This window comes from Cucurbita pepo, chromosome LG09 (assembly GCF_002806865.2).
Source record: "Cucurbita pepo subsp. pepo cultivar mu-cu-16 chromosome LG09, ASM280686v2, whole genome shotgun sequence".
In the NCBI taxonomy this organism is placed as follows: domain Eukaryota; kingdom Viridiplantae; phylum Streptophyta; class Magnoliopsida; order Cucurbitales; family Cucurbitaceae; genus Cucurbita; species Cucurbita pepo.
In genome coordinates, this window is record NC_036646.1 from 2,998,422 (window position 1) to 3,023,640 (window position 25,219).

General features: G+C 33.9%; 3 protein-coding genes across 8 annotated transcripts; 2 read left to right on the forward strand and 1 right to left on the reverse strand.

Annotated features, from left to right (window-relative positions):
• Nucleotides 1-1,596: 1,596 nt before the first annotated feature.
• LOC111802273 (THO complex subunit 1) lies at nucleotides 1,597-15,130 on the forward strand. 2 transcript variants are annotated; one of them, XM_023686575.1, is made up of 23 exons: nucleotides 1,597-1,763; nucleotides 2,419-2,502; nucleotides 3,349-3,423; nucleotides 4,431-4,524; nucleotides 6,059-6,204; nucleotides 6,321-6,392; nucleotides 7,386-7,458; nucleotides 7,559-7,624; nucleotides 7,802-7,848; nucleotides 8,292-8,363; nucleotides 8,517-8,642; nucleotides 8,760-8,825; nucleotides 8,916-8,957; nucleotides 9,505-9,621; nucleotides 9,700-9,782; nucleotides 10,860-10,926; nucleotides 11,433-11,504; nucleotides 11,714-11,764; nucleotides 13,136-13,195; nucleotides 13,279-13,428; nucleotides 14,046-14,338; nucleotides 14,681-14,756; nucleotides 14,849-15,130. In XM_023686575.1, exons 1-21 carry the CDS (start codon nucleotides 1,761-1,763, stop codon nucleotides 14,304-14,306), a joined length of 1,827 nt encoding a protein of 608 aa, XP_023542343.1. In that variant the 5' UTR covers nucleotides 1,597-1,760; the 3' UTR covers nucleotides 14,307-14,338; nucleotides 14,681-14,756; nucleotides 14,849-15,130. The 2 variants fall into 2 exon arrangements, with proteins under 2 accessions (XP_023542343.1, XP_023542342.1); XM_023686574.1 differs by having other exon boundaries at nucleotides 14,891-15,130.
• Nucleotides 15,131-15,867: 737 nt separating this feature from the next.
• Nucleotides 15,868-18,965, reverse strand: LOC111801385 (cilia- and flagella-associated protein 20). 3 transcript variants are annotated; one of them, XM_023685361.1, is made up of 6 exons: nucleotides 18,875-18,965; nucleotides 18,496-18,576; nucleotides 18,358-18,389; nucleotides 17,157-17,398; nucleotides 16,705-16,941; nucleotides 15,868-16,300 (listed from the first exon to the last, which is right to left on the reverse strand). In XM_023685361.1, exons 2-6 carry the CDS (start codon nucleotides 18,546-18,548, stop codon nucleotides 16,292-16,294), a joined length of 573 nt encoding a protein of 190 aa, XP_023541129.1. In that variant the 5' UTR covers nucleotides 18,549-18,576; nucleotides 18,875-18,965; the 3' UTR covers nucleotides 15,868-16,291. The 3 variants fall into 3 exon arrangements, with proteins under 3 accessions (XP_023541129.1, XP_023541131.1, XP_023541132.1); XM_023685363.1 differs by lacking the exon at nucleotides 18,875-18,965 and adding an exon at nucleotides 18,820-18,874; XM_023685364.1 differs by lacking the exon at nucleotides 18,875-18,965 and adding an exon at nucleotides 18,737-18,788.
• A 568-nt stretch (nucleotides 18,966-19,533) lies between these two features.
• Nucleotides 19,534-24,604, forward strand: LOC111802701 (probable choline kinase 2). Of its 3 annotated transcripts, none has more exons than XM_023687164.1 (8): nucleotides 19,534-19,703; nucleotides 21,402-21,816; nucleotides 22,328-22,449; nucleotides 22,571-22,766; nucleotides 23,361-23,478; nucleotides 23,556-23,603; nucleotides 23,916-24,016; nucleotides 24,272-24,604. In XM_023687164.1, the coding sequence occupies exons 2-8, from the start codon at nucleotides 21,466-21,468 to the stop codon at nucleotides 24,368-24,370; spliced, it is 1,035 nt and encodes a 344-aa protein (XP_023542932.1). In that variant the 5' UTR covers nucleotides 19,534-19,703; nucleotides 21,402-21,465; the 3' UTR covers nucleotides 24,371-24,604. The 3 variants fall into 3 exon arrangements, with proteins under 3 accessions (XP_023542932.1, XP_023542930.1, XP_023542933.1); XM_023687162.1 differs by lacking the exon at nucleotides 19,534-19,703 and adding an exon at nucleotides 20,242-20,329; XM_023687165.1 differs by lacking the exon at nucleotides 19,534-19,703 and adding an exon at nucleotides 20,423-20,580.
• The last annotated feature ends 615 nt before the right edge of the window (nucleotides 24,605-25,219 follow it).

Genomic DNA, 25,219 nt, shown 5'->3' on the forward strand with positions numbered 1-25,219 from the left:
TAATATATTCGATAATTATTAATTACTTTATCCTCATTTTCCTATTTTGTAAAAATAAGTTAAAACGTCTTTTTATTTTATTTCCGTTGCAAATTTAATGCATTTTAAATTACGTTTTTCTATATATTTAAATGCTTAATTTTGGTAATTATTTCATCCTTAGTCTTAAAAATTAATTTTTAAATCTTAGGTTAAAATTAATTTATCACTTAAAATATTAATCAATATTTCAATTTATTTAACAATATTAATTTTAATTACCAAACATGAATATTGTTGTAATTTTAATAAGAGTGGTGTAGTAAATATACACACGAGATGGGAATACAACGTGCACGTGCCACGAACGTTAATTTTGAATATCGGGATAATATGAAAAAACTCAATGGTATTGTTAATTGCATTTGGCAGGTCGTCAACACGGTTAAATTATTATGATTTTGAAAATACAATGATTAAATTGTTAAAATATAAAAATTTGTGCACTAAATTGTATTAAATTAGAGTTTTTATACTAAATTACTACCCGTGTTTAGGTACGTGGACTTGTTACTGTGGAGTGCTGCACCTTGAACGCCGAGAGTTTAGTAGCCAAAAGCATCATTAGCTTACGTTGTGACCTGAGTAGCATGGGACATGTAGAATCCCGTGTGAATCAACAAGGACCACCTTGCAGGGCTAAATACTCATAAGTGACCGATAGTGAGATAGTACCGCGAGTGAAGGGTGAAAAGAACCCCATCAAAAAGTGAAATAGAGCATGAACCCGTAAACTTCTAAGCAGTGAGAGGAGGTCAGGACTTTGATCATGTGCTTGTTGATGAAAGAGTCAACGACTCATAGGCAGTGGCTTGGTTAAGGGAACCCATCGGAGCCGTAGCGAAAGCTAAGCTTTATGGGACCTTATAGACCCGAACTTGGGTGATCAGTCCATGACCAGAATGAAGTTTGGGTAAAAATAACTGTCGAAGAATCAACGACAACTCGTGGTTATTTGGATGAATATTATTATTATTATATATATTTTTATATAAATAAGCCATTAGCATGCTCGAGTTACGTCTTTATTTAAAATATTTAAAAGTCAACGCTATAATTATTTATAAAATTATAAAAATGAATTAATTAAATTATACCGATCACCTTTTATTTGATTTTTGAGCTGCAACGTATATAATTAATTATTGAATCCGATTATTGTAGTAATTACTTACAAATAAATTTGTGTATAGTTATATTAAAATAATTTATTTGAGAATAATTATTAATGTTGATGTTAAACAAAGTAAATAAATAAAAAATTAAATTAAAATTTAAGGTATATTATTATTTTATCAATAAATTATTATAATGTTATAAGATCTATAAATATCTCATTTAATATAATTTATTTCATGATGCAATATTTAATTTTTAAAATAAAAATTAGACTAAATATTTATTATTAAATGTTTATATAATTTTATTAAAAAGATAATTATTAAAATTTATTATAAAATAAACTAGAAAAACTTATAAAACTAAATTAATTTAAAAATTAAATTTTAGAAACTATAATTTATGCTAAATTTATAAATTAAAAAAAAAAAAATTCAATAAGAAATTTGCGAAAGAACGCTTTCATCGCGTTCTCTTCGTTCATAGGAGAGGACTTCGAAGCTCGGCCGACACTGAGAGTCGACGTGTTTTCTGCCAGCTGATGATTCAGTCTCCCGAACGCATAGGAATCATCCGGAAGTTCCAATTTCTGAATCTTCGTCATGGTAAAAAATTCTACGAGCCTGGATTTGTTCTTAAGGTCTTTGTTCTAGTGTAAATTGTAGCGCGGGATTCTTCAGCCCTTTTAGCGGCCTGGATGGCAATGGTTATTGTTCAGAACGCATCACTCTCAATTTTTCTATGAAATTATTGTTTAGTAAGGCACGGAAATGTTTGTTTCAATTGATGATTTTGAGTGGAGGGTTTTCTGGTTCGGGAGAATACATGTTATTAGCTGTTAGGATTGTCTCGTACGGGTTTCGAACTTCTTTTATGGTTAACCGGAAATTTTTGTTTTGAATGCGAGGGAGGAAACATGATTTTCCATGTTTATACTGTTTGAAGTTCATAATCAGGCTGTAATCGATAAAATTTGAGTTGAAAAGCTGAAGTTCTAGATTCCTTTACCTTTCAAATAGGGCAGAGTAATAAGGAAATTGAATAGTCAGGCTGTAATTGACTATATCAGCTGCAAACAATCGATTCTTTTAGCGGAACAATTCGATCCGTGTTTGGTGATGTAGGGACTTGGATGAGTTTATTAGTATTTGGGCATGTTGATCCAGAAACTATTCAAATCAATTCTGGTCTTGTATGTATATGTATATATTTTAATACATTGTTCTCCAAGCATCATGCAGCTGTTCTCTTATTTTCCAGGAAGAGTTCCGGAAGGCCATATTACAAACGGGGCCACCAGAAAATTTTGCTCTGCAGACAGTTCAAGATGTTATCAAACCTCAGGTAGCTACACTAAAACGTCGGACTAATTGTATGGCATTAAAATAACACCTCATAAGTTCGTATAGAGTTCATTGAGTATTGAATGTTTTAAAGTCAGATGGAAAGTGCAAGTTTGACCAATAAATTTAGAGTTGAATTTTTTTTTGGTTTTTTGGGGGGGTGAGGATTCTGTTCTAGTTTGTTTCTTCTCATTGGATCATTATTATCACTATATATAAGAGGCTGAAAGGATTTAATGATCGAAAGAATATACACACAAAAAAGAAGAGAAGGCTGGGGACAAGGCATCTCCTTTGGCCTCCCAGAACTCAAGAATTAGGGCTTACAAAATGGCCCATCCGCAATAAGGATACTCAAGAATGGTGGCTTCCTTCCCTCCTGGTCATTTTCCTTCAAGAGATCATTTTTCTTTCTCCCAGAAAAATTCTTGTTAGAGTTGGCTGACCCCATGGGAGCTTGAGGACCCTCTCCACTTGAATGGTTAATCTAGTAGTCCAATGACCTCGTTTTGAGAACCATTCTTTTGATCAATAGATATTCTAAAAGTGAGGACTTATGAATTTTTAAGCTTGGCATCATATTTTCTAAATATCTAGAACAAAGTCTTTAACTTGAGAGAGCATGTTGGATGAAGTTTGGTCTTTGGCTAGGTTCAAGGCCTTTTTCTTGGTGTCCATTTATAAGGAGTTACTATTGTTCATTACTAGTTTAAAGTTTTTGTGTAGCCTTATTTTGTTTTGGTTTTGAATTTGTAGGTCCCTTTATATATGTTCATTGATTTTAAATGAAAGCTTTGTTTATTAGTTGCAAAAAAAAAAAAAAAAAAAAACNTTTTTCATATGACAGAAGCTCACAAAATTGGCACAAGATGAAAATCAGTTGCTGGAGAATATTCTAAGGCGATTACTTCAAGAATTGGTGGTAAGCTAAACTTTGGAGCTTGTTTACTTGAGCGGTTAAAGGAGATCTTGAAATCTAGAAGTATGCTCTGTTTTCTTGTTAATCTAGCAATCTCGGGAGGTCTTACTATATAGAAATTGAAAATATGTAAATTACATACACAACAGTTTGTCTCATAATTAAGACTTTTTTTTTTAATTTGTTATTTATTTTTTATGTACATGTCTAGTGATTTAAAAAAATTTCAAATCCTAAACCATGGGAGAGTCAACATAGAGGAGGTACAAAGAAGGCTTCCTAATACGGCTGTTAGCTTATTGTGTTGTAGTGTTTGTAATAAGAATGGGGAAGCCAGGACCATTTATTCATCCTTTGTCAATATAGTAATTTCTGCTGGATAGCCTTGTTTTGCAAATTAAACATGGGTCAGGTCGATCATATTATGCCTAAGAAAACTTGTAACGATTGTTTCGGGCCACAAGTTGAGAAAGCAGGCAAAAGCATTTGGCTGAGTGCAGAAAAGTCTTTGGGAGCTGCTCTGGAATGGAGCAATCGGATTATTTGAGAAATCTAGAGATGGAAGGAAACTCTTTTTGTTTGTTAGTGTGTGATTATATAGTTTTATAACGGACATTAATTTGTTAAGAAAGGAAGGTTGATTAGTTATTCTAGGTTTCTTTTAACATCTGGACATTAACACTAAGGAATAAAACCAATTTCTTTTACTTGATACTTCAAGTTCAAACTTTAAAAAGAAACAGTTTTTGTTCATTATGGACACGTCTTTCTTGTCTCCAACCTTATATTAAATGGAATATTTATCAGTTTATCTTGAAGTAAAAGTGTATTAATTCAATGGGATAAAATGGAAATGATAAGAAGAATAATAGCGGAAAGTTATCCATTGGTCAGGATGAGTGTTTTATAGTGTTTCTAAATTTCAAATGTGGATACCATTCTTCTGCCTCACACTTATATTTTCTAGTATTGTTGAAGATAAGCCTATTTTCAATTGGATATTCGTGCAGTCATCTGCAGCTCAGTCAGCGGAGCCAATAATGCAGTATGGGATGTCTATTGATGACAATGAAACTTCTCAGGGTCATATTCCACGTCTTCTAGGTATTACATTATTTTAGACTCAAACTTTTTGTTGTAACCTAAAGATCTAGTTTTCATTTATTTTTCTGATAGGAAATGATATTCATAGATATGATTTTAATTTTTTTAATGATATGATTTATTAATTATTGTGTATTTAAAAGAAGTAGCAGATTTTTTTCTATTCTAAAAGAATTGATACCTGAGATCACAAAAGCAGATAGACGATGACAAGGATGTATCTTTTTTTTTTTTTTCCCTCTTAATAAACCACTTCACGATGAAGAAAAAAAAGTTCAAGAAGGCCATAAAAATGTAGAAGCGTGAAATGAAGGAGCTTCCGAAAAATAGTTGCAATGACAAGAAAATGGCAAAATCAAAATGTCATTTTCTTGAACATAGGAGGACGTGAAATGTATTGATTAAGATGAGCTTTGGTGAGGGCTCGGGACTCTTGGTGGTCTTTCTGTACCAAAACAATTTTTTGATCTTCTTCCATGCATGTCCAAACTAGGTTGAGAGTTATTATTTGCCCTCCATCGTAATTCACTTGGTATTTGGCCACTAGATGATTCTTTGTTCTCTCTGGTTAGTGTGTATCCATTATTTATTAAAAGAGAGGGTACCTTGAACATGGATTGTTAAGGCTTATTTCTGTACAAGCAATTCATGACTTTTAAAGATAGTCAAGTCTTCAGATTTTTCCTTCAAAAAAGACACATATTTCAACCATAAATATGATATGATGCAAGTAATGAAACCAAGATTTCAAGATCTTCAAACTGCAATTTAGAGTCCAAAAAGCCATGCAATGCTCGCCATTCCTTGGTTCATATCATGAATAAATGCGTATTATGTACTTTAACTTCCATTGGACCATGGGTTTATCAGTGCAAAACATCAGTGACATTTTTGTCCTCTAGGATTTTCCTTGCAGAAATTGTTAATGATGTTGTTCGCTAACAACACATCCTTCACAAACTTCACATCCTTCACAAACTTCACATCCTTCACAAACTTCACATGGAGCTTTCATCGGTAGAGGACCAAGCACCATAATTTTCCACCTCTTGAAGTTTAGATGATCATAGGAAAAATCCCAAGCCATTCAACATCCTTATTTTGTGTGGAAGCATGAATGAGTGATCTTATGTAGATAAATTGAGAACCTACCATGAGTCGTCGTGTTAGCTTGGCAATTAGCCCAATGTGCATCATGATTTCGACCTACTCCACCCTTAACAAAATCTTATATGTTTCTATCAGGAAAACATGATCTTATATGCTTGAGCACCTGGACTCCATATCTTGGATCCTGTTTCTTTAAATCCTTAATTTTCAAGACTGATAGCTGGATTGAGACGAAATTTTTGAACATTAATGGATGCATCTTTATTTGGAATTGTCCACAATTATGTAGTTTTGACTATGTATTTTACTTGTAGTCTGAAGGTTTTACTGCATTGGAACTGCACTAATGATGAAAATGTTTGTATCTAATCCTTCAGCATTCGGGCACACTTTAATTACTTTAATGTTTTCATTCTTGCCTTAGACATTGTTCTGTATCTTTGTGAGAAAGAGCATGTCGAAGGAGGTATGATATTCCAGCTGTTGGAGGATCTGACTGAAATGTCAACATTGAGGAACTGCAAAGATATTTTTGGTTACATTGAGAGTAAACAAGATATATTGGGAAAGGTTTCCTCTTGTACTGAAATACAACTTTTCCATTTTTCTTTTAAGTAAATTTTAAACTCCCAGATATTCTTTGTCCCTTTATTTGCTTTGAAATGGCATGGCTCTTTTGTACACAGCAAGAGCTTTTTGCTCGTGGAAAACTTGTCATGTTGAGAACGTGCAATCAATTGCTTCGCCGTCTATCAAAGGTACTAAATTGTATTGCAATTGCATTATTTTTAATCTTTGAAGTCTCATTTTGAAAATTTTCTAGTGGTTCACATGCACAGAACTTGAGGAAGAAGTTCTTTTCTTTTCTCCTTTTCTCTCCTTTTCTTTTTTAAGACGCAAGAACAAACATTTAATTGGTTTCTTGAGACTTCTCTACTCATCCCTCCCAACTAATCCGATTTGTGTAAACAAATTGTAAATTCAAAACCTGGAAACCGAACAAGTGCCATGAAACTTCGTTAATTTTAGCTTTCTCTGGGAGGGGGTTTTCTCTTTCCCCTGCCAGTTAGTTGTATCTTCTTTCCATGTATGCCAATTCTGCCTCAAAATCTCTGAAGGTCATCAGCGTGGGCGACCCAATCATGGTATTAATGGATCGGACCTTTTCTCGAAAAACACCGGATCCCGTATATACTCTCGAGTTTCGTATTTAAAAAAAAAAAAAAAAAAAAAAATTAGCTCATTTGAACACCTCCTACTAATATTTTGCCTATTTTTTTAAAAATTCTGCTATTTCTTTCCAACCAAACACTCCACAAAGTAGTTTTGGCAGCATTGACACCCAGTTTTAGCACCTTGTTAAGTTAGTGATGAATGGTAGTGACAGTGCTCCGCTATCAGATATTAACTATAACATCCTTGTGGGATACAATCTGGGAAATGTGATCGGTTGCCATCAGAACAAGCGAACAGGATGATGATTAGACCAAAAAATGGAGCATGAACATATTTCAATACAAAATTAATTCTAGTCTATAGATTGTTAAACTTATCCTTTAGGTCAACTTATATTTATTTGCTCATAATTTTTTTTTAAACTTTTATTTATATGTAGGAAAATTTCTGTTCTCTTTGATTAATGGTCACCTCTTCTTATCAGAAAAATACTTTTCCAATCAGCAGTATAGTTGAGCCATCTCTCTCTTTTACAAAAGAATAATTATGGTACAAACTTTTCTATTTTAATTTAGGCAAGTGATGTGGTGTTTTGTGGACGCATTCTGATGTTTCTAGCACATTTTTTCCCTTTATCTGAACGTTCTGGTATGTATTTCAGAACCCATCTTCATTTTGTAATGTTATTTTTTTTTAATATTTATTGAATATTTTTCATATATATTGTTCTCTGGATCTATTGTTGCAGCTGTGAATATAAAAGGAGTGTTCAACACCTCCAATGAAACAAAATATGAGAAAGAACCCCCAGATGGTATGCTATTGCAGCATTTAATCTTTTCTTTAATGACAATATTCTTTCCATTCTAGAAAATCAAAGTACTAGAGTTTCTTTTTCTCCTTTCATGCTTTTATTTATTTATCTATTATTTTTATTATTTTAAATTTACATTAACATTCAAGCGTGTGATATTTCATTTCTTTGTTTCAGGCTTTTCTATTGATTTCAACTTTTACAAGACCTTTTGGAGTTTACAGGTAATGTTGGAACATAAAGTGCTGGTCTGTGGGTTTTTTTTTTGTCATTTGTTTGAAGATTGCCTCTCATCTTTCAAGTAGAGTCTGGAAGTCCAATCCATATAGAATTTCTGACAACCTTTTGACTAAATGACTAATTGATAATCTTTTAAAGTTCTCTTGGTAAATACTAAGAGTATTGGCCTTGTAATGTTAGTTTATTTGTCCTTTGAATTTTGATTGAACCAACATCCTTTTTTTTAAACAAATTAAATAATTATGATTTCTTTTAAAGGTATATACATAATTCATAATGATCTAATTAATTTCATTCCGATAATATTACTATCTTGCAGTTTCATCTTATTATAAAATTTCATCTGCTAATGCAATTATTTTTGTGAAATTTAACGGTCTCAATTCTTGGGTAATCGTAACAAAATTTGATGTATATTCTTGTCCAGGAATACTTCTGTAATCCTGCCTCCCTTACTCTTGCTTCAACAAAGTGGCAAAAGTTCACATCGAGTTTAACGGTAAACCTTTTTGTTCTTGTCTATTTAGTTTCTTACTAATGTAGAATTAGCTCGTGTTTTTTTTTTTAAAAAACTTGTGGATTGTGATACGTTTTAGTTTTCAAATACATATATCTCATAAAGTGCATTTATTTTGGATTTTGAAACATAAAGGTTGTGTTGAATACCTTTGACGCACAACCTTTGTCTGATGAAGAGGGAGATGCTAACATGTTGGAGGAGGAGTCAGCAACCTTCAGCATAAAATATCTTACTAGTAGTAAACTGATGGGTTTAGAAGTAAGTTTGATCTATAGATCATATGAATACTAAAGTTTTAAAATTTTTACTTGTCAGACAACTAGCTTGGCTGTGTCTCCATTTGCTATTTCCCTTCTTTTTTTTTGTGTGTTGCAGTTAAAGGATCCAAGTTTTCGACGCCACGTTCTTGTGCAGTGCCTTATATTGTTTGATTATCTAAAGGTAGTTTGTACAGTATGTTCTAAAATTCTTATGCTGAATTGATTTTCGATAAGTTTGCAGTAGTCCTAATTAGAATTTTTCTTATTATAGGCCCCAGGAAAGAATGAGAAAGATGTTCCATCTGAAACCCTGGTTAGTAACATATGCTATTTTTAAGCAGTTCTACCCTTTCCACTATCTTGCAAACCTTACTTGAATCTTAAATTACAAATTTCTCTTGTTGATTCTAGCCTTCTGATCAATTTCTTGGATATTTATTATTATTCGTTTAAAATTAGAAACCATTCCAAGTTAAATGCTATTTTGTTTTGTTTTTCACCCCCATTTACCAGCCAACAAAATCTCTGATGAAGTGTGTATTTTTCCATGAGAACTTTTCAACATCAATGTCTGAGGCGTTGAGAAATATCATTTTTTTTTCCTTTTTTATAATTATTATGGTTAATGGAAAGGTGACAGCTAGATGCTGATACTGAATTGGTTAAAGGAACATCAAAATTTTTATTTTATTTTTTCCTTTTGATTCATTTCTTCTAACATAAAATGGTTGGATACTTTTCCTATACCTCCTGTTTATTTCCTGTCAAAATTTATTACTTTTCCTTCTTAAATGTTTTTTTCTAAATGCATTACTGCATGCCTTTTTTTTTTTTTTTAAAAAAAAAAATTTAAAATTTAGAGAGAAGAAATTAAATCTTGTGAGGAGCGTGTGAAGAAGTTGCTTGAGGTGACACCGCCAAGAGGAAAAGAATTTCTTCAGAAGATTGAGCATATATTAGAACGTGAAAATAATTGGGTGAGTCCTGCTTGTCATATTCTTGTTTTCCGCAATAACCATTTTATAGCTTAAACGTTATCCCAAATGTACTTGTAGGTGTGGTGGAAACGTGATGGTTGCCCTCCTTTTGAAAAGCAACCAATTGAAAAGAAAACCACCCATGATGCAACTAAAAAACGGTATGGCTTCTAGTCAATGGGCTTAATTCACTTAAATATTGGGAAGTAGCGGAACCAAGTCTTAATTATGTGCGGGCTAAACATTATACAATACTAAGGTTTCATTTTCAAAGCCAGATCAGTTGTCAGTGTTTGTAAGTCGAATTACGAAACAGTTGAGGGGACAAAATATTGAAAGCTATTTGTTCAAAATAAGTTATTTATTCTCTGTTTTTCTATAAAACTTACTTGAACTGTCTCATAAAACTCAAATTATTTCTGTCGTGAAAGTTAGAAGGGTTGGTGTATGATCAAACCACAGCATGAGTCATGAAGGAAAAAAGAAAAAATTGTTGCTTAGATGTAGTGGGGCGCTTATCATGTAGATGACAGGAATAGTAATTTAGTTTAATTTTTCTATTTCTCTTCCTAAGTTTTTTATTCTTTCATACAAGAGCGAATCATAGGGATTGCCTCTTTATTTTCTTAAACAATCGTGGGAGTCTAGGTTGACTTATTTGCATCTCAACAAATTTTGCAAGACCATTACACGACATTACAAATTTTGATGGTGAGAAACTTTTAGAAGTTCAATATTTTGTGGATGATCATTAAAGTTTGTAACACGACGTTGGATGCATTTCAATTTGCAACTTGCTGGTTTAATTAGGAGGTTATATTGTTAGAGGTTTGTTTTGTTTTGTTTTGTTAAATGTTTCCATGACATTCCATATTTCTCAATTTACAAGATTGAATGTGTATTTGGAAGTGGAACAACTACGGGCTTTGCCTTTTGGATGTAGGATGTTCAGTCTTACTTATTGCTGTAAACGGTTCTTTACATGTATGTATACATGTTATGTTTGAATGAATAGGTTGGTTCTTGGTTGATCTTTTTCAAATGATAAAGAATGCTAAATATTAAGAATTGAGGTTGATTCTTGTTGTTTTCTTCTTATTCTTCTTTTATATGTTTTTTTGTTCTTTCCACTTTTGGCTTCCCCCCTTCTTCCTCCTCCAGCCCCATTCTGTTTCCTGTTTAAAAAGTATTCATGCCTATCTCTGTTACTCATCGTTTTTCCTTAAAACTTTTTTCAGTAGGCCAAGGTGGAGATTAGGGAATAAAGAACTCTCTCAATTGTGGAAGTGGGCTGATCAGAATCCGGTGAGCAGTTATCAGTTACCATCGGTTATTATTGCTCGGAATTAATATTGACTAAAATGATTTTGTTCAAGCCTTTGTTTTTTATTTGAGGAAAATTCCCCATAATTTAACATAATTAGCTATCAAGGGAAGAGGTTCTATTGTCCAAATATTAAGCCTTAATTTTCAAAATCTAAAATCTAAGTCTGCACCTGGGGAATTATAAAGATTAATTAGGTTAATGCTAAAGGTTTGAGAGAATCATTATTTCTATTCTATCCACTAAAGAGCTATATATTCATACAAGCGTACACGATCAACTTAAGTAGGAGGGGGGTAAAAAGACAATAAAGGACAACGCAACTAATATTTTTACAATTATACTAATATAAAACTCTAACAATAAATGAGCACAAAATTACTTTTCTAATTTAGTTATAAAAAACGTAAATTGTGGTCTGGTCAGGCCATTCACTTCACGTATCTATAGAGTATGAATATACTGACATCATTTTTTATTTCCTCAGAATGCTTTGACTGATCCTCAACGTGTCCGCACTCCTGCAATTTCTGAGTATTGGAAACCCTTGGCAGAGGATGTAAGCATATTAAGCACATTGTTTTACCTGAATGAACTCTTCTTACCCATTTGCTCCTTATAGTTTGAAATAAAATTATATTGATATTAGTTTCAATTTGCCTTTTTCTGTGGCAAAAAGCTGTATATTACACATATATGTACGTATATGAATATAAGTATATTTATATTGCTCCTAATAGGCTGAACGTCATTCTTTCTGTGTTACAGATGGACGAGTCTGCTGGAATTGAAGCGGAATACCATCATAAAAGTAACCGAGTAAGTTTTGGTCCATACTATTAAATTTGTTACCTTTTGGTTCGCTTTTATATTTTTTGTATGCCACGCATTTTTTTCCCTCAATGAAATTGTGAAATCCCATATCGGTTGGGGAGAAGAATGAAACACCCTTTATAAGGGTGTGGAAACCTCTCCCTAGCAGACGTATTTTAAAAACCTTGAGAGGAAGCCCGAAAGGGAAAACCCAAAGAGGACAATATTTGCTAGCGGTGGGTTTGGGTCGTTACAAATGTTATCAGAGCTAGACACCAAGCGATGTGCCAGCAAGGAGGTTGTTCCCCGAAGTGGAGTAGACACGAGGCGGTGTGCTAGTAAGGATGCTGGGCCCGAAGGGGGGTGGATTTTGTGTGGTCCCACATCGATTGGAGAAAGGAACGAGTGCCAACAAGGACACTGGGGCCCTAAAGGGGGTGGATTGTGAGATCCCACCTCGGTTGGGGAGGAGAACGAAACACCCTTTATAAGTGCATGAAAACCTCTCCCTAGCAGGCGCGTTTTAAAGACCTTTAGGGAAAACTGGAAAAACCCAAAGAGGAAAATATTTGCCAGCGGTGGGCCTGGGCCGTTACAGAAATTTTAGAGTTTCATCAGAAAAAGAAAAATAATAGTAGTCATTATCTATCTTGCTGTGCACCTGATTGAATTTCTTAGGGTAGGTGGGTGTTAGAGGGGATAAAAAGGCATCTGATTGTGTTAATTATTAGTTACTAAGGTTTTCAAATTGATTCTAGGTTTTCATTTAAAATATAGAGTGAAGCTAAAATGAAGAAGAAATTGAACTTTGGATGAACACCATAAAGATGCTAAAACTTTGTACGGAAATTGTATGAAGAAGAAAGTGAACTTTGGATGAACACCATAAAGATGCTAAAACTTTGTACGGAAATTGTATTGGTGATTCGAGTAGAATATACGGTCATAGGATAGAGATTTTCAAAACAATTTTAAGAATGTCATCCCAAATGTGCTCCAGGGCATCTTAACTTCTCAAAAAATGCATCCTGCTCTAAAGCCGTTCTTCCTTGTTGGATTGTCTGGACCTCTCAGCCTCAGTTTTTTAGCTTTTACTTTGTGTACTGTTATGTTTACTGTGTTTATTCGTTTCAAAAAGTTAAAGAAGCACTTCTCAAAAAATGCATCCTGCTTTAAAGCCGTTCTTCCTTGTTGGATTGTCTGGACCTCTCAGCCTCAGTTTTTTAGCTTTTACTTTGTGTACTGTTATGATTCGTTTCAAAAAGTTAAAGAAGTGCCAAGATTTTGTTTATTGGAGAACTCTCAATTTTGTAATGTTTAAGATACCAACTCGACCAATTGTATAACTGATCATTAAGATGTTTCTTCCTAACTCAGGTTTATTGCTGGAAAGGCCTTCGATTTTCAGCTCGGCAGGACTTGGAAGGATTTTCTCGAGTATGCTTTAAATTGCACAAAAATCGTTAGCATTTCATGTAATGAAGAAAATTTGATACTGAATATTTAACGTGGAATTACAGTTCACCGACCATGGCATTGAAGGAGTCGTGCCTTTGGAACTCCTGCCACCTGATGTACGATCCAAATACCAAGCTAAACCAAATGAGAGATCTAAACGTGCTAAGAAGGAAGAAACGAAAGGGGCCATGCGTCAAGCTGAAGAAAATCAGGTAGAAATAAAAGAATTTCATTTTAGTCCTACATATCGGGGTACAGGCCCTTCTGAGGTGATGTATGTTGATGAAAAACTTATGGTGTGAAAGAAATGATAGAATCTTTGGGGCCTTTGATAGTTTCTTGGATTTGATTCTTTGTATTGGTGTAACACCTGACTATATTCTTTCAACATTAATTTCCCATCGGAAAACTCCCTTTATTTCATTCGCCAATGAAATTTAGATAAATAAGGTGTTAAAAAAGGAGTAAAATCCTTAACCTCGTCTTTGAAGACGCGATGGACGCACCTGAACCATATAGCTTAGAGGAGTGCCTTGTTGATGTAGACCACATAACATCCTTTTCTTTAGTGTAAGGATAATCCATAAAGATCATTGTGTCATTAGGAAGAGCAATGTGCACAATGAACGCCGAGAGGTTTTTCGTCCAATAACAACGAGAAAAGCGAAATAGTGAATAGATGCGTCATGGTTTCGTCACTAATGATTGTGGGTTTCTTGTGGATTTCTTGTGGATTTCAGTTTTCACCTTGATTTTTAGTGTTGATGTTTTCTGTGAAATTATTTTCTATTTTGTTTTAACATTTTTCATCAATGGATTTTGGCAAAAGATGGCAACACCAGCTAGTGAGAATGATGGTGAAGGAACCAGAAGTGACCCTGATGGACCATCAGTGGCGATGGATGCCGATACAACCGTTGCTGCTGGCAGTGTATCTCAAGGCGGTACTCCAACTCCAGAAGAAAATAAACAAAGCTCCGACACCGATATTGGTCAAGAGGCAGGGCAGTTGGAAGCCGATGCCGAGGTAGAGCCGGGTATGATTGATGGCGAGACAGATGCAGAGGTTGATTTGGATACTGCAGGTTGATTAGTGCGGCAGCCCTTCTAATATCTAGCAAGGTGCATATCTTTCTTTTATATCTAGCAAATTGCATACCTTCCAAGTAACCATCGAAGAATTTAGGGTCCCATTTTCTGGTCTTCCTAACAAGCAAATTAATAATTTATTTCTTCTTTCTGGTGGGTCTGAAATGTTGAAGTTTGAACTTTACTCATGAATAGGATTAAATTTAACCACTCCTGCCCTCGATATTGGCATTATTTGCTGCTAAAATTCCATCCGTTATTTTATGGTGATGTAAGACAAAGTTTGTGGTTTCACTAATCACTTCAATATGAAGTTTGCTCACACATTTTTACCCATTAACCCTATGGCTGACCTTTTCACGTTCACTTTCCCAGTGATTCTTACGCGTAAAGTAGCTGTTTTGTTTGGCTGTTTCGGCTGCTACAAGACTGCTCATGCAGTCGAGTTGAGGTACGATTTTGACGTAAATTCACGTTAAGGAAAACGTTTAAATGTAAAGCCTCCAGTATGGCTTAATCTTGCATCCTTTGTTTGAAATGCAGGGCTCTCTTAATGTCTAACAATTGTATGTTAACAAATTTCAGGATTACTAATGACCAAGAAGAGTTGCAGGTTCTTTTGTTACTTAGTTGAACAGTATGAGAGGCCTTGAGGCTCTTTGTAGACAGTAACATAATTTATTACTGCTAAAATTTTCAAAGTGATTCTTGCATGTATTTCTGCTGTATCATTTGGAGGTATTATGTTTCACCCTTATTTCTGTTAGCACATCACAATGATGAGTTAGATAAATCAATTTGTGATGGGAAAAAATCATATGATGAGATGAGTTGCTTAAATTTATCTTATAGTAAATTAAGTAATTAAAAACCTAGTGAACATGTAGGAGCTCGTTCTCGCTGTAGTGTGTCCCAAAACTATCGGTACCTCTATGGGAAGAGTTTCACGATCTTTTAGGAGCTTCGGGTTTTGAGCTTATTGTACGTCATCATGAAAGCATGTTTAGAAGATCGGTTACTCTAGTTCATAAGAACAGGTTATGAAAGGCTTCTATTAAGGAGCAGAGTATGAAAGGATCATAAAAACAGGTTATGAAAGGCTCCTAAGTCGAGTACGTCAAGTTGAGTTTAACTCAATTAGTTAAGACGTGTTCTACGAGATTAGAGATTTGAACCCTCTTTAACGAGAAGGAATAAGTTAAAAGTTTATAGAAAAGGAATAAATAAAAGTAAACTCAACTAGTTAAGACGTGTTCTACGAGATTAGAGATTTGAACCCTCTTTAACGAGAAGGAATAAATAAGTTAAAAGTAATTGCCATATTTTTATAAATAAAAGTACAATGTTTTGAATGTAATCATGTAACTTGAAGCTATTAAATCACATAGAAACATTATAAAAAACATTATAAAATAACATCAACTGAAAATTTACGCTCCTACTAGACAACATTAAACATTAAAGTAAACTCATAGTAATAGTTAAGTTTTGGTGACCTATGTTCACCATTAATTGTAATTGTATGAGCAAATAGTATCAAGTTGTAAACATCCCCAATAACATGCAATGAATTGCTTGCAGAACTAAACACTAATAAGTGCAGTGCACAGAATGTTATACTTACAAGTCATCAATTGAACCAAATTCTTAAAATGGATTCGAACGACCTCAAGTCTCCATAACATCGTCAAAAGATCCGACAACCATTCAATTTAGACTAAGCCCCACAGTCCAGCCAAAAGAACAGGAACAAGCTCATGAACGAGTTACTAATTAGTCTTGTTCACGTTTGCATTATCATTTAAAACAGAGAGCTGCAATTAGCTCACATAAGTCCACTACTTCACTAAGCTGTATAGGAATTTAGATAGAACAAAACACTTGACGTTCATTTTTCATTTTTGGTTGGGTGTATTCGAGCGGAGAAAAGAGTTGCAACTTCAAGATCCCCAAGATGCACTGATGCTTAATACGACAGAAACCTTGTTAAGCTTTCTGCAAGAAAATAATGGAGGAAAAAGAAAAAAAAAAAAGGGTCAAATTATAATATAGTCTTTTAACTTCGATATTTGTGGCTATTTATAACTTTAAAAAATACAAATTTAATCGATGACCTTTCATGTTTTTAAAAACTTTAGTTTTGTCAAAGGGTTATTAAGCACAAAATTAAAAGTTCAAATACTTATTAGGCACAAACTGAGTTATCAGACAAAATCTTAAATACTTATTAGACACAAACTTGGAAGTTGAGGAACACTTAAAAATTTAGGGTCCAAATTAGGGTCCAAATACACACAACAAAGTCGAGGAATTTAACTTGTAATTTATCCCAAAAAAACAATCCCTTAAATGGAGAAACAAAATGCTGGTTCAGGAGTTTGCATGGATTGAAAAATTACCTGTGTAGGAAGGTACAACTTAAACTCTGGCGGAAGCTCCTCCTCCGAATACAAGCGATCTGCAAAGTAAATCCTCCTCAAGCGGCAGTTTGCATGTACCTGAACTCGTAATGTCTCGACATAATTTGTGCCATATGCCCTCCGAGTTAAGTCAGCCAGATTTAATTGGATATGGTTCCAACCTTCATCCATCCTTAGAGGCATGGTGCAGATATATGGCTTAACTCTAGTGATAGCCTGCATAATAGAAGAGATATTGTCATCATCTTATACCATACTCATAGAATTAAAAAGTTTTGTTAAGCAAAATGTCACATCAAACAATATCCATATATAGAAGCAATGGTAACTAAAGCCATTCAATAATCGAATAGTTGATATCTTTCAAGGGTGTGGTATTCGTGCACAAGTGTTTCAGTAACAGCAGCTAGATAAAGGTAAGACTTACACACTTGAAAATTAGAAGCCCGGAAGCGTCTTCTGACATTCTTATCATCAAGAACTTGAATCTCAAATGTAAAATATTTCTTGAGATTCTTCACGATTATAACCAAGAATGGCAATTTTATACCCAGTGTAGCCGCTGGGTCCGCTGGGCATGTTATATAGGTAGACTGAAGTTTTGATCCAACAATTTCAATAACGTTTGATTGGATGTCTTCATCCTGAGGGCGTTTGATGTGGCCATTAGAAACTGCCAAAAAAGAATACAAAAATGCTTTCAAAAGTTGGTAACATTTCATGTTTCCTTTAGCTCTAGAAACTAGAAATTTCCATCAACAACATATCAGCCTTAGCTTCATTAGCATACTCGAAAACATCTCGACAGTCCCACAACATCCCAGCTACAACATTAAAGAACTTCTACACCACAAGAACGCGAATGGCACATGCCCCAAAGTTTTTAAATTACGGAATACAAGTCCTAAATAAACTAGCAGAGTAACATTCTTCATCGCCCATTATTTAAACAAGTAGGCCAAAAATTGCAATGGTAGCAAACATCCATATCCTGTTCTCTATTAGAACAGTTATATTGCAGAAACTGAAAACCTTTTTAACCCAATATGAAATGACATGTAGCAATTGAAGGGTTTCTGCTATAATAAACATGGAAAACAAAAGGCTTCTCATTGATGCAAGCTGTTCACTTAATAGGATTTAAACCTCAGAAACAATCCATACCAATTCCCACATGGCATTCAAAAATTAATAGGAAAACTTAGAACCTCCACTTGAACTAACACCAATACCCCGAATTATCTTTTAGAACAACAAAGTGGGAGTGAAAATTTGAACCTCCACTCGAGGTCGGAGTAGATGCTTTAAAGGCTAAACTATGCTCATATTGGCAACTAACACAACTAAATTTAATGGTATTGTGAACAACTAGGCTTCACTGTTTCTTCAAATCACCCAATAAAACCACAGCAGTGTTCTCAAACACCAAACAGACAAAAAAAAAAAAAAAAAAAAAAAAAAAAAAAAAAAAAAAAAAAAAAAAAAAANTTCTTTATCCCATATCTGTAGCGGTTTGCTCCTATAGAAAAGGATACATAAAATAAAACAAAGCATCAGTCCCTGGAATTCAAAAAACAAAACCCTTGNCCAAATGCAAATAAAAAACCACAGTCCGTAGATGAAAAAATTCACCTTCTTTATCCCATATCTGTAGCGGTTTGCTCCTATAGAAAAGGATACATAAAATAAAACAAAGCATCAGTCCCTGGAATTCAAAAAACAAAACCCTTGACAGACTGTAAGCACTGACATTAAAACATCTAAACATACCCGAGGCTATATAATATAGAGAGGAATCCGGATTGAAACGTATTTTTGAACATTTTAAGACAATCAGCAACACTCCGCAAGCTGCATTGAAATCAGAACCATCTTAATATTAAAATGAAAAGCAGCGTATTCCCTATAAAATATTGCCTTTCTTTTTCACCAAAAACCAGAAACTTCCATTGATATAAACAAGCAATAGAGAAACAGCATAAAATCCCCAGCAAAACCCTAGACGATAAACCTCAAATTTACAGTATCCAATCGCCGAACAACATAAATTAAAACATCAACGCCGTATAAACATGGAAAAAAAAGAGAGCCGACATTGGAACAATTCGATCCGCAGAGAGATTGAAGATACAAGATAAAGATTGCAGACCTGTTTGATTATCGGGAAATTCAATCGCGGTGAGAAGAAACCGCCGGAAAGAAGACGAAAGCCGAAAAGCTAGATCGTGGCTTGAATGGGCTTCCGTAATTTCCCGCTACATTTAGGCGCCTTCTGGACAATAGATTGGGCCTTAATAAAAGCCCAATGTCGGAGCCCAATATCGGAGCCCAATGTCGGAGCCCAATGCCGGAGCCCAATATTGTGGTCTATTAGAAAATTACCCAAAACTATTTTTTTAAATATATATATATTGCAAAAATATAAAATAATATTTTAGTTAGTTTATAAGAATAATGGCTTTTAAAATAATATTTTTAGCTTTATAAATTAATGCATTAGTTAAATAAATAAAATTAATTTCAAATAAATTGAATAATTAAAAAAAAAAAAAAACTTAAGAAAACACCTTTAAATATTTTTTTAAAAATCTAAAAACACATTTATTATTAATATTAATAGAGAAAAATATATTAATAAACTTTCACAACTGTGTCCGTAAGATCTAACGATGTAAAAATCCAACGGCTGACATTCTTCCACCGACGTGGAATTATTATTTAAATTGATTTAAGAAATAACAAATTAACCCAAAGTAAAACATAGTATTAAAATAAATAAATAATAATAATAAATAAATCTCTCTGTTTATTGCCGCCTCTCACCGAGAGAAGCGCCATATAATATGAGATATGCGGAACTTTTCGGTGGTGTTGCTCTGCAGAATCAGAACCTTTGGGGGATTTGCCTGGAACTTTTCGGAACTTTTCGCTGTTCTTCAACGTGTTGAGATTCCGTATCCGTTCATTTCTGATAAAAGGTTCGGAATCAACTTTTGCAGTTTTCGTTATTTGTCTTAATCATGTATTTGTTGCAATGGCGCCAATTATATGGGAAGGGATTGGTTCTGGTTGTGCGGGTAGCTTGATTGGTTTGGCAGTTCTTCCGGTAGAATTGTTTTTGAATTTTATGGTTTTTTTCTTGTTGAATTTTGGAGATCTGAAATCGAGGGCGTGATGGTGGTTCTTGCACGATGATCTTTTTAGGCAAACTTTTCTGTTCGTTTGATTGGTGAGATTCGAAATCTGTTTTCAATTTTACGAACCGGGATGGGTAAATGCGTAGAATGGGATGAATCTAGTTCTTAATTCCGTTCTTTGCTTTAATGTAAAAGGTTAGATTTTAGAATGTCCAGATTTTGTACGATTTCTTCTTTTCTTTTTGGATCTTAAAATTTTTTGTAATGTTAGTGTAAATTACCGAGGATTCCTCTAACTTTTTTCAGCCCTTCGATCTTTATTGGTGTATTTAAGACACGGTCATATTTTCTAGAATTTTTCTCTAATCATGCTATGTTTTTTGTTGTNGATTTGCCTGGAACTTTTCGGAACTTTTCGCTGTTCTTCAACGTGTTGAGATTCCGTATCCGTTCATTTCTGATAAAAGGTTCGGAATCAACTTTTGCAGTTTTCGTTATTTGTCTTAATCATGTATTTGTTGCAATGGCGCCAATTATATGGGAAGGGATTGGTTCTGGTTGTGCGGGTAGCTTGATTGGTTTGGCAGTTCTTCCGGTAGAATTGTTTTTGAATTTTATGGTTTTTTTCTTGTTGAATTTTGGAGATCTGAAATCGAGGGCGTGATGGTGGTTCTTGCACGATGATCTTTTTAGGCAAACTTTTCTGTTCGTTTGATTGGTGAGATTCGAAATCTGTTTTCAATTTTACGAACCGGGATGGGTAAATGCGTAGAATGGGATGAATCTAGTTCTTAATTCCGTTCTTTGCTTTAATGTAAAAGGTTAGATTTTAGAATGTCCAGATTTTGTACGATTTCTTCTTTTCTTTTTGGATCTTAAAATTTTTTGTAATGTTAGTGTAAATTACCGAGGATTCCTCTAACTTTTTTCAGCCCTTCGATCTTTATTGGTGTATTTAAGACACGGTCATATTTTCTAGAATTTTTCTCTAATCATGCTATGTTTTTTGTTGTTTGGATCATATTCACTATACAGAATTTAATGTTTGAATAATTTGCAAGTGATCATTCTCATTCTTCCCAAATTCTGATACATTTCTTGCTTTAACTTGCTAGTGTAACTGTGTCACCCATGAGTTTTGCTTACCTTAAAATCTTGTTCACTTATTGACTGATATTTTATGCATTGAAATGGAATGACTGTTGGTTGTAGCTTTAATTTTGTTGAATTATAAGGATATATGTATTGTGGCAACAGTGTTGATATAATTCTGATACTGCTTTAGATATTTCACAATAATATACTTGATAGGACATACGAGTATATGATATATGGTATTAGTGCGACGATACGCTGGGTTATTTTCATCATCTGAATGTCACCTCTTTTGTCTGATTCCTACTTTCCAAAGAAGAAATATCTTTATATAATTACTTTACTTTAAAAAATCTGCTGAATAAGATTAGCTTTTATGTTGACCATGAACAGTTGTTTCTTTAAGATAATTGATTATCAATTATTGGTTTTAAAAAATTTCAGATCGGCTAATTTCACCTGAAGAAGTTTGTTGTGATAGTGATTTTCTTTAGAAATTGGTATAACTATGGTCACAATGGAGAATACTAATAAGAAAGAAGATCGTCTACCTAGAGAAGCAAGGGAGATTTTGCAGCAATTGGCTAGGAAATGGGGAGATGAAACTGATTCAAGTGCATGGCAAATGATCCCTTTGAAGGGAGCCATGACCAATGAGGTCTACCAAATTAAGTGGCCCACTAAGACAGAGGATGTCTCTAGAAAGGTTTTAGTAAGGATTTATGGTGAAGGTGTGGATGTGTTTTTTAACCGACAAGATGAAATAAAGACATTTGAATTTATATCAAAGCATGGGCAGGGACCTCGCCTTCTAGGGCGGTTTTCAACTGGTCGAATTGAAGAGTTCATCCGTGCAAGGGTATGCAGGTTTTATTCTCTTTGTAATCATGCCTTCACTTTTATTTTAATTTTCAAGAATCAGATTAAAGGGATCTCAAAAGTAGATAAATTTATAAAATATTTTGAGATATGGTAAATTAGTGAGAAGATGATCCCTTTCTTTTTGTTTCTTTGCAACGGAGATTCATTTTTGCTCATCAAATTTCCACCTTGCTTAGTGTGGGATAGCAATTTGAAGATGGCTGTACCACAATGCTAACATATAGCCATGTTTCCAACTCCTATTTTCTACGTGGCTTGTTTTATCTCTATCTACCCGGTTTTTCCTAGCACCTTTTCGTAACATTGCATATTTTTTTAGGAACGGTATGGTAATGTTATGCCAGCTACTGAAACAGCCTTGGAGCATTTTATTGTGTTACTTGCATAGTTTATATCTGGCAATTTAATATAATATGAGCATTTTGTTGTGTTACTTGCATAGTGTTTCTTCTTAAAGTGTTTATTTTGTCTTGTTATATGATTGTCAGACATTATCAGCAGAGGATCTACGTGATTCAGAAATATCTTCTCTCATAGCCTTTAAAATGAAGGAGTTCCATGATCTTGATATTCCGGGTCCAAAGAATGCGAGCTTGTGGAGTAGATTGCGGTATGACACTGTACTTTAGATTGATCTTGTTTTCCCTTCAACCTTTTCAGATACAACGATCTACACTTGCACTCGTTATTGTTCTTGTAGTCCTGACATAATTTTGCCTTCTAAACTTCAGAAATTGGCTTATTGCTGCCAAAAGAATTTCTCCACCTGAAGAAGCCAAAGCCTTTCGCTTGGATTCTATGGAAGAAGAGATTTCTCTATTGGAAAAGAACCTCTTGTGGGATCGTCAAAGTATTGGTTTTTGCCACAATGATCTACAATACGGTAACATAATGCTAGACGAGGAGACCAGATCAATAACTATAATTGTAATATTCTCTTTCCCGCTGCCTTAGAATTTATTTTTCTTGAAGTAGGGGGAAAAATCATGTCTACGTTTTTTTTTTTTTTCCAAATATACTGTTTGATGAACTGCATTACATAAATCTAGAAAACAGATTGCTCATTGTCATTTGTCAATTGAAAAATGAGAAAATGGTATCTGAGTGTTGCAAAGTATATATGATGTGATCATGGGAGTGCCACTTTGTTAGCTGTAGTCAGGAAACAACCTAAACTACGACAACCTTCGGTTTTTAACCATGGAACATAGCACTTACAATAGCATCTGTCATGCCTGGCCACGACTTTTATGTTTGTTTTGATCTGATGAATATCTATCCAAGATTGGTACTTTGAAGTCGAATCGTTCATGGAGACATGAACATATTGCCGTTGCTCGAACTTTTGCTAATTTAGGTGTATTTATTATTATTGTTATTGTTATTGTTATGTTATTCTTTTTTAACTGGAACCCATATACAAGTTTAGCCATTTAGGCAAGAGAATATCATGTCTTTTTTAGAAGAATTGAAATTCGAGTCACGTTACTCGTAATTGATTTTCATAACTCTCCTTCTCAGGATTATGAATATGCAAGTTATAATCCCATCGCCTTCGACATTGCAAATCACTTCTGTGAAATGACTGCTGATTATCATACAGACACTCCACATGTTTTGGACTACACCAAATATCCTGGTTTGTTTTGTGTATATATATTTTTATGTATTTGGTGTTGATTGAGGGGCAGTATTGACTTCTTTTTTCCGTAACAGGTTTGGAGGAGCGTAAAAGATTCGTGCAAACATATATGAGCGCTTCGGGTAATTTTATGATCTTTACTATATAGAATAGGAACTACGAATGGTTGTCAAGGGATCGAATAATATGCAACCATGCCAGATCTTGTCTGTATGAGTACAATATAATGCTCATTCCCAAGATGCTTTGATTTTCTGTGCAAGTTCAAGTAGTTTTCGATTTTTGTCCGATCTTACTTCAGTACATATTGCATGCACTGAAGGAACCATCTATTTTTGGGACTTGAAGTTCAAAATTTTCAGTGATGAGATAGATGAAGAATGCATTTTTGAGCTACTTATTGATTTGGGCTCTCAATTATGTTCATATGCCAGGTCAGCAGCCCCGCGATGCTGAGGTGGAGCAATTAGTCCAAGATGTTGAGAAGTATACTCTTGCTAGCCATCTTGTTTGGGGCCTCTGGGGAATAATATCGGTAATTTCACTCTTCCGACCCCGAACCATGTGTTCTTTTCAATAAATTATACGCATTTTTCGGTTAGTATGTGTTGTAACTGCGAAAAAAATCATTGTTCTGTTTCGTAGTAACATTTATGATATTATTTTTCTCATGTGTTGGAACAATATAATGTATTGTTCGTGTTCTATGCTTCGAATTATGATATCGTAACCTCCTAACTTGATCTCCTAACAACATCCTTAATCATCGATTCGTTCCTTTCATTTTCAGGAGCATGTAAATGACATCGACTTTGATTACATCGAATATGCGAGGCAGAGGTTTGAACAATACTGGGCTCGTAAACACGTTCTACTAGGCAAGGAATAATAACTCGTGTTTAGTTGGTGAGTTTTCGTTTTGATGTGAAAAGCAATAGGAAAATTCGTTTATGAAGTTCAATGTTTAGGATTCGATTAAATTGAATCAAGTGATGCACATAAGTATGATTCCTGTATTTGAGCTCCCATGTTGAAAGGTTGCTCCATATTATTGTTGTGTAATAATAGAAAACAAACAAAATAAAATTGTTTCATAAACCAAAAAACTGAAAAAGAAATTCAATAATATTAATTATTGTGCTTTAATAATTACAAGTTATTTATTGTTATTTTATTACTCATTATGCCTTTTTCTCTCATGAAATTTAAAACTTTTAATAAAACTTTTAATTAGTTTGAATCTTATATTAAAATTTATAGTTTATGAACTCCGTCACATATAGATTTACATATTTCATTTGAATTAAAATAATATAGAGGTTGAAAAATTACATTAAATACACCTAACAACTATTATTCCCTTATCATGATCTATCCTGACTTCTATGACAAGGTAGCACGAAATTCAATGCTACTTCATGGACAAGGTAGCACGAAATTCAATGCTACTTCCCTATCATGATCTATACTATTTCTATGATGCTACTTTTTTATCATGATTTATACTGTTCTATGATGCTACTTCTCTATTATGATCTATACTGATTCTATGATGATACTTCTCTATTATGATCTATACTGATTCTATGATGATACTTCTCTATTATGATCTATACTGATTCTATGATGATACTTCTCTATTATGATCTATACTGATTCTATGATGATACTTCTCTATTATGATCTATACTGATTCTATGATGATACTTCTCTATTATGATCTATACTGATTCTATGA

Coding starts and splice junctions, on each gene's coding strand:
- LOC111802273 (XM_023686575.1), top strand. Junction 10,927..11,432: donor AGTGGGCTGATCAGAATCCG/GTGAGCAGTTAT, acceptor TTATTTCCTCAG/AATGCTTTGACTGATCCTCA. Junction 13,429..14,045: donor GTCAAGCTGAAGAAAATCAG/GTAGAAATAAAA, acceptor TTTTGGCAAAAG/ATGGCAACACCAGCTAGTGA.
- LOC111801385 (XM_023685361.1), bottom strand. CDS start 18,548: ATGTTCAAAAATACGTTTCAATCCGGATTCCTCTCTATATTATATAGC. Junction 17,399..18,357: donor ACAGATATGGGATAAAGAAG/GTGAATTTTTTC, acceptor CTTTTTTGGCAG/TTTCTAATGGCCACATCAAA. Junction 16,942..17,156: donor TCCGGGCTTCTAATTTTCAA/GTGTGTAAGTCT, acceptor TCTATTATGCAG/GCTATCACTAGAGTTAAGCC.
- LOC111802701 (XM_023687164.1), top strand. CDS start 21,466: ATGGTCACAATGGAGAATACTAATAAGAAAGAAGATCGTCTACCTAGA. Junction 21,817..22,327: donor AAGAGTTCATCCGTGCAAGG/GTATGCAGGTTT, acceptor TATGATTGTCAG/ACATTATCAGCAGAGGATCT. Junction 24,017..24,271: donor GCCTCTGGGGAATAATATCG/GTAATTTCACTC, acceptor TTTCATTTTCAG/GAGCATGTAAATGACATCGA.